The sequence below is a fragment of the Poecilia reticulata genome, linkage group LG5, assembly GCF_000633615.1.
Source record: "Poecilia reticulata strain Guanapo linkage group LG5, Guppy_female_1.0+MT, whole genome shotgun sequence".
Taxonomy (NCBI): domain Eukaryota; kingdom Metazoa; phylum Chordata; class Actinopteri; order Cyprinodontiformes; family Poeciliidae; genus Poecilia; species Poecilia reticulata.
The window spans coordinates 20,318,469-20,326,825 of NC_024335.1; the positions used below are offsets into that span (position 1 = coordinate 20,318,469).

The window sequence follows — 8,357 nt, forward strand, 5'->3', positions numbered from 1 at the left end:
TACATGCAGCAGAGAATCTGCTGCAGCGTGCATTCAGAGTGACGGCCCACGTGCTGCAGTGATGCTCTCTCATGGACACGACAGCCGAGAAACGGAGGCGAAGGAATGACCGGCAGGGACAAAGAGGACAGGAACACAAACTAGAGAAAAGCAAGTACTCACCACTGAATAATGTAAACAGTTTTTACATTTTTAAATTTTGGTACGAGGCATCTCAGTGAGCACGGTGTATCCCCTGGATGAAAGCAGAATCCCAAGCAGGAAACCCAGGTTTGTGAGCACAGCTGTAATCTGTGCTCTCTCTGCTTCAAAGTAAACAAATGCTTCAACCACCACACAAACCACAGCGGGAGAAAAGGGTCCTCATGAGCAAGACGTGTGGGGAATCGTTCGGCTACTTCCTGCTTATTTTTGCCTCAAATCACTTGGGGACATTCTTAAGAGTACGCTTGAGATATGCAACCATCCATTTCCTAAAATGTTATATATTTTTTTTAACCCGCCTACCTACATTGCTTCCTTCTTTCCGTCCTTACTTCCTTCTCAATATTTATTTCACCTATCTGGTATAAATTCAAAGTGAACTCACAGTGAATTGGCATAAAGGAGCGAGGACTCATGAAAGTTGAGTATGGAGAAACTAGGAGGTTTTAGAATAAATTTTGCAGGGAACCTGCAGGACAGACCTGGTGGTGCAAATTTTTTTTAATCCTTCACGGGAATAATTTTTCACGCTCCTGACATGAAGCGATGAAACTCTCCACTGAAGCTTAGACTTTTACACTCTCAATGGGAGCTGAAATATTTATGTGAACGTATGTGTGCTGGGAAAATTGATATGGTATTTATGGGGCAGCACACCTATGTCATCTTTTAAGTAAAACCTTATCAATAAAAGGAGTTAAGGTCTCTAAGCTGCCAGACATGTTGCTTCTGGTGGTCCAGACAATGTCGATTTTAAAACTGCTATTTAAAAAGCTGTAATTATTCAAAGGCAATATTTATCACTTCAAAACACTTGCAAATTTTCTGGAGTTTAATAAAACATCTAAAATTAATCTATGACAGTGCTTTCCAACCCTGGTCTTCGAGGAACGCTCGTTTTAGACGCTTTCCTGCTTTGCTACGTCTGATTCAGGTGACTGCAGTTCAGCAAACACCTGTCAATTGGAATCACCTGAGCTGAAGCAAAGAAACGCCTAAAAAATGCATGGCAGCGTGCCTTTATGAAAAAAACAAAAATAAAATAATGTGCTTGGCACATAAAAAAGTACGTTGAACCTGAAAATGTGTCATACTGCAGCTTATGACATCCGATTTTGTTTTTTTACAGGTGCTGGAATCAAACAGAAATCCACTTTAAGTGGCTTTAAGGAGATATTGTAAAGCAAATAGGGGTTGTTTGAAACATTTGTGCTGTGCAACAGTAAACAGTAAAAAAAAAAAAAAGACTATAAATATTATAGCCAGTCCATGGTCTAAATACTTAGTCTAAATCCTCAAATCCATTCATTTATTATTCTAGATGACACCGAATGCATCATCTGAGTCAAACCTGACCAGCTTGAAAAAACACGTTTGTCATGACAGTCATCTTAAAGCTTTGCCATAATATTACATATTGAGTCTTCTAGAATTAAACCTGCTGAAATAGATCCTGTGTGTGTGTGTGTGTGTGCGTGCGTGCGTGCGTGCGTGCGTGCGTGCGCGTGCGTGCGTGCGTGTGTGTGGGACCAGATCTAGGCTTTAAACACAGCCTTCCTCTACCTTCAGTGAAAATGATTTTGCCATAACAAACAGAGGCTTTAATATAAATCAGGAGCCTCCACATGCGGAGCGTTACCGACTTCCAGGAAACCAGCCAGGCGCATATTCAGCACTATGTGTGCACATCTGCTGCGTGCACGGGTGCATTAGCAGAAGTGCTCGGGAAAGAGCATCATGACATTATCATCTTAATGCGAGTGGTTTGGGATCTGTCTAAACATTTTGACAAGCCACCGACGCTGCAGACGGGATCTAATGCTGCCGAAGTTCAAAGGTTCACATGCTGCTCCGGAGGACGTCTTGCGCCACGTTCACAAACACACAGTCCCGCCAAGGTCCTTTGGACAACATTAATCAAATTCAACATGTCGATGCGCTTTCTCGGCGCCAATAAATGCAAGGACGTTTCTGCGCCCTTCAATTTCAAACCTCTCCCACCGGCGTGCGCCGCCAACAGCTGTGTGTGAACAGATACGAGTCTCATTCCGTCTCCCTCCCTCAGTGAGACTAATGGACAGGTACTCTCCATCCCTGCCGATGCCAGTGGTCACGCTTTGGAAACGGCAGACCCACTTTCCTGCCCCTGCTTGGAAAACACAGCAGGATGTATATTTTTACACACTTCACACACAGATGACCAAAAAAAAAAAGGATTCACTAAATCAGACCGGCAGCGAGACAGAATGTGTGAAAAAGAAAGATTTGAGGTGATGGTGATAATGATGCAGGTAGGAAATAAATATCCAGACAGTTAAAAGAAACCAGCCTGGCAGACAGACATTTAAAGATGCTTTAATGTGCCAATAAAGGAAGATGTAATATTAAGGTAATGGAGAAAATCTCACATAAAACCACCCAAATGACACAGACAAGTCTTTAGCCAAGTATAATCCAGTAGCGAGTCAGACAAACTGAATTTTCTTTAATTACTATCACATAAAGGCATTCAAGCTACTACAAAAGTAATATTTTCATCACAAACCTTAAGCTTAATACCAGCTGGGTCCCATTTAAAGGCCCCGAGAAAACAGGCAGAGACGAGCTGAAAGTTATAGTTTGTTGTTTAGATCTGTAAACTGTCAGCTGTACACACAGTAAACTAAACAACACCTAGCAGGAGTCGGCAGCTGCCGTCCCACGTTCAGCTTCTCAATTTGTTTTCAGTAATCATTGAACACAGATGGACTGACACACACCTACACACACATGCTGTCATCACTGAGTGGATTTTTTTTTTTTTAAAAGCTAAATCTACTACGTTTAAGGTAATTATATAATTTCTATTGGCATCTGGGGTAAAATAAAAAAATATATACATTTAAAATAAATTCATTTTTATCAAAGTACCACAATTTAGACATTTTGCTTGAGTTCTATAACAAGGTGTAGTAAAATGTAGAACTATAGTATAAGAACAGCAGTATATCTTACTACTATGACTAATATGAAGACTTAACAGCTTTTGTCAGCTATTTTTAGCTTTTCATTTATATGAAGTTAAGGAAAATAGCCATTTCCCAGCTTGTGACATCCCACACATATCTGCCTTAAAACTATTATTTCCAGTAATGCAGAAAGAAATACACTTCTTTAGTCTCTGAGAGAAGAACACAGTAAGTTATCTATTTATTATATCAGAATCAAAAAATCAAATCAAAGTTTACTTGTATAGCACCTTTCAGCAGCAAGGCGGTTCGAGGTGCTTTATAAAATAAAAACATAAAAGTACAAAGTTATAAAGAAAACACCATACAAGTCAACAACAGCATCAAAAAGGTTCCTAAAAAGAAAGCCGGAAAAAAAATAGATGTAGGAAACTAAAAGGAGCCAAACCTGCTGTTCATTCAGGCTGTGAGAGCAAGACATTGAGCAGATAACAGGAAGACTATGAAGAATGCAGCTAGAGTTCTCCGTTTTATTCTCTTGAGCTTTCAACCTCTGTTTAATCATAAAATATGCTGAAATTTGGAAATACTGGCAGCCTTTTGGAAACGTGAATGTTAACCATCTACATTCCCTAAAGAATACAAACAGACACTATATTGGAGAACTGCTAGCCACGCAAACTATTTAATTGCTAATACAAGATGCTACAAACGTTATCTGTAATAATTTTGTCTTTGTTGTAAAAATTAGTCCCTTTTTTGCCAGCAGTGCCACTAAATGTAGAGCATGCTGCAGAGTGACGCTCCCCTGACACTTCTTCTTTTGGATCGGAAAGCGACAGAAAAAAAATTACACAAAAACCGATTCTCTTATCTCTGCTGCCCTTCTCCTCCTTCATTCTTAAATCCCCTGCCCTCCTTTTCCCGGCTCTCAGTTGTCTGTCTTTCAGCAGCTGCTGGTCGGCCTCAGCTCCCACCCACCATGTGCGTATTAATAAACTCATCACAAAGATTCAGTCAATGAAATGTCCCAATTTTAACTGTGAATGGCTCAGTCGACGTCTTATATAATGCCGCTTGTTCTTGTCGGCACAATTACGCTTTACAGAAACGTACTACGTAAGTATCGCTGCTGTATTTTAAGCTGGAGTGCAAAATATGAGGACGGTCCTGTGTTTGTGTTGCCCACTTTACGGCCGTTCTGTGCTTACAGTGATAACCGAGACAAAATTTGTCTCGTGCACTTATGTGTTTTACTGACGCACATGGACGGCCTACTCTTAAAAGCGTAGCGCTAAGCTTCTGGGTATCTCAAGCGAAATCATATCACAACGGCTTGGTGACGACAGAACTGAGGGACACAGTTCGAGGAAATCTTTTCAAAACAGAATGAATGCAGCGGATGACTGCTGAATAAGGGGCATGGCACAATAAAGGAAACAGGAACAAAAAGATGCCTGTTATGAGTACGCAATCCTAACTAACGTGTGCCTTGTCTATGGCACACGTACAAGTTCAGACCTGCAGCGTCAGGGTGTATGTGAGCTCTTTAAACTTCACGAGGAGGAAGACAGACAGGACCGGTTTCCCGGTTTCTTTAATTTCGCGTTTCCCCAGAGTGACACGGCGAAGACAAAAGGAGAAAGAAGAAAGTTGGATGAGAGTAAAAATAAATATAGTGGAAAGTTCTGCAGCAGCTGACTTTATTTACCTGGTTGTGTCATGCAGCACTTAAAAACAGGCCGGCTGCTGTTTTTAGAACAAGTATTCCTTTTAAAAAGATTAAAAGATTTATTTTTTTTTTCTGGGATTATGGAGATTTTGTGAAACCATTTTAAGGCCGATCTTAAACTCTTAATGTTCCAGAGTGTCTTCCCTCTCACTGAACTTACTTCCCGAGGTATTTGTTCAACTAAAGACACTCTTTGGACAATTCTGTCTTCGGGCTGTACGTGTTGAGTGTTGAACCACAACATCTGACAAGTGAAGCATTTCTCCTTGGAAGCTGTTTCTTTTTCCATATCTGCACTAGTGATCTTGATTTAGCTCACAGACTGATAAGTTTTTCCAGACTTACAAACAGACTTACAGACTTGAAAAAATGTTGTACAAACTTTTTCTAATTTTGACTACAAACTTTACTGGTTTTTATGCGATAGATCAATTCAAAGCATTATATCATTCTCTAATTATTGTTTGTTGGATTATGCAGAGAGGCCTGTTTTGGCAGTTGTGCCATACTCTTTTCATATTTAGATGATAAACTGAACTAAACTCTATAATCTTGATTTCACCAAATCTTGGGGTATTTTTTTTTATAACCTTATCCTGCTTTAAACTTATTTTTCTGATCTGTCTCATGTGTTCCTTGGTCTCTGTTAAGCTTTTCTTGTTTTCTTGCATTCTCTAATAAATCTGTAAGGCCTTCACAGAACAGCTGCTTTTACACTTAAAAAAAATTGCAACAGGTTTTTAAAAATGTGACTTTTGAAGACCGAGAAGGATTTTGTTCAAGGGTGTTAGAGTAAAAGGGGCCGATTAAAAATGCTTCTCAGATGTTTATTAGCAAAAAATCTGAAAACCGTGCAAGATTTTCCTTACTCTTCACTGTAATGCTCTTCTTTGTGTTGGTCAATCACAAGAAAAGCAGAAAAATTCATGGTTGCACCATGACAAAATCTGAAAAAGTGACGTTTGCCAGCACTGCAGTGTTTTAAAGTGGATATTCAGACAAAAACAGGAAACTGGACTCATAAGACTCTCTTGCTTTATCAGGAGAACAATCATCACATCATAAAAAAATAAATCAAAACTAGGATTTAACTTTATAATAGGACCAAATTATTGTACTTTATTACCATATTACTTATTTAAGGCCTCATAAATGTAAAAGATGTCAGATTGCTCACCAACTTGATTATAATTATGGTACTGTACATGCTCCTGTGATCCAGTGACGCAACCACATCGGTTTCTTTTGGCTTTTGTGGAATTTTCCAAGTACTCTCTTCACAAGAATATGGGAAAGTACAGCAGTAGCGGGAAAACACGGAAGTGCTCTGCTTCTTTCCTTGAACAGCTGTCTGAGTCATCCATAAACACTTAAGAAAGACTTAAGCAGCAGGTTGCTGCCTCCCAAATTTGCTCTATAGTTTGCAAGTCACAAAACAAGAAAGCAAGTGGTAACAACTGCTGGAGATCAAGAGAGCAAACCGGCACCAGATGCTGATGAGCAGAGATAAAAGATGGAGGGAAAAATGCAACAAAGCAGTGTGATCTGGAAAAAAAAATCTTTTCAGGAAGAACTGATGTATCTGGGGATAAACTGGAGCTACATGGCCTGTACGGTTCTCCACATTTTCCCCGCTGGACCCCACAGACTGGCACATGGATCGAGACAGCCGGGAGTGATGGAGGTGAACATCTGGATGTGTGCCTGGCTGCTAGATGAGCTCCGTTCCCGCTGCCTCTTTCTGCCTGGCCGCCAGTGCTGCCGCTGCCAGGGCATCTACCTTTCCTTCAAACAATTCAGACTTAACACAGTTTGTGACCGCAACCTTCAGCTTGAACAAGACGAAAGGACTGCACCCACACCGTACCACGCTGCAACGCTCTCACACAGCAGGATCTGCTCATGCTGTCACAATGAATGAGTCCCACGTAATCACAGCATTATATACAGGCTGAAGGAGAGTCACTGTAATTTGATTTTGCATGCAAGCAACATGGATCCTGTCTGCGTCTGGCCATACCCTCTCATAAATTCTGAGCTAATTAACCCACATTCAAACAACAGACCACAGAAGACACCACAGCCACTGAGAGCATTCCAACAAAAGCATCTTAAGTTAATATAAATTCTGCATGGTCTTATTTGACGTTTTCAGCCAAGGCCTGAAAATCTGATCAGAAGGACACAGACATATGGACAGAAGAAACGCCATCTTATTGTTGCACATGTGCGAGGCATCTTTTCATTCCGATTGTTGAAAGCACTACATGAAAAAAAAAAAACACGAGTGATATGATGTTTTTTTTTTCTTTCTTTTTTTTTTTTACTCAGTCATACAAAAGAAGGTGTGCCTTTTTTTTTTTTTTTTGCGCACCGCTGAGATGTATCCTGTGATCTGGAGTCTTACCTGAATCTGGGCGAATCTTTTATACATTCTTCAAAGTCCACCGTCATTTTTGCTGTAGTGATCTTGTATTCCCACTTCAATCTGCAAATGTCATTGCCCACGGAGGGATGTCGCTTTGACCGTAAAGGATTGTGACGGGTATATCCCCCCTGACGCGCAGGAGCAGCAGCAGTGTGTCGCTTCTCGCCCGGTGGCACCGTGACACAAAATCCGAGCTGAAGCAATGCGCGGCGCGGCGCGGCAGGAGGAGATACTACTACACTGCTACTGCCGCTGCCGAGGAGGGAGAGGGGCGTAGCCGCAACACAGAGCCTGAAAGAGGAGGGGAGAAAGTCCAACAGATACAACCTACCCTAACAAGGATGGCAGGAGTCGTGGTGGAAAGGTAGAAACTTTAATAATAATAATAATAATAATAATAATAATAATAATAATAATAATAATAATAATAATAATAATAATAATAATAATAATATTATAGATTCTCACTACTAAGTAAAAGTGGCACAAAATATGAAAGTAATTAATATCATAATTTTTTGAAGATTTTGCCATCATTTATTGTGTTTTATACCAGATTGGTGTTTCCAACCTGTCTTTTCACAGCTATATTCAGGTGTAAATGAGGCTTAGAGAGACGTAGAAAACTGTAAGTAATTCATCATTGTAGTTGTATCAAATTACCTTTTTAAATGATTGAGATTGAATTCAAGCTTCAATATCTGAAAAAAATGTATTAATAAAATAATAATAATAAATAATACACAACCTGTCACGTTTACATTTAATAAAACAGCACAAAAAGAAATCAAAAAGAATTCCTTCTCAATGTCTCTTCCTGCACAAGAAAACTTGAAAATCATTTGACTGATTATGTTTACTATATATATATATATAAAACGTACTGTGAATATATTAAAACCAAAGTTTGAATACTTTTTCAGTTTCAGCTGCAGGTTGGTGACTTTCTTTTGCTCACTTGCAATTGACATGTCTTCAACATCTATCTATGCTCTCTGAATTCATTGCTTTCAATGAAAGTTGGCTTGCAGCTGACCCCCCCCCC

General features: G+C 39.8%; 2 protein-coding genes across 4 annotated transcripts in view; one reads left to right on the forward strand and one right to left on the reverse strand.

Annotated features, from left to right (window-relative positions):
* The window catches only part of LOC103464920 (arf-GAP with coiled-coil, ANK repeat and PH domain-containing protein 3), a 53,882-nt gene extending 46,409 nt beyond the window's left edge, over positions 1–7,473 (reverse strand). For 2 of the 3 annotated variants that reach the window (XM_017304717.1, XM_008409331.2), the window contains exon 1: positions 7,292–7,473. In XM_017304717.1, coding sequence (XP_017160206.1) covers positions 7,292–7,338 — 47 coding nt within the window. In that variant the 5' untranslated portion in view covers positions 7,339–7,473. The remainder of the gene's footprint in view (positions 1–7,291) is intronic. The other variant, XM_008409330.2, reaches the window with a different exon arrangement.
* Positions 7,474–7,549: 76 nt separating this feature from the next.
* Positions 7,550–8,357, forward strand: part of pusl1 (pseudouridine synthase like 1) — a 12,757-nt gene continuing 11,949 nt past the window's right edge. Inside the window, exon 1 of the mRNA XM_017304719.1 lies at positions 7,550–7,676. Within this exon, the coding sequence (XP_017160208.1) occupies positions 7,654–7,676 (23 nt within the window). The 5' untranslated portion in view covers positions 7,550–7,653. The remainder of the gene's footprint in view (positions 7,677–8,357) is intronic.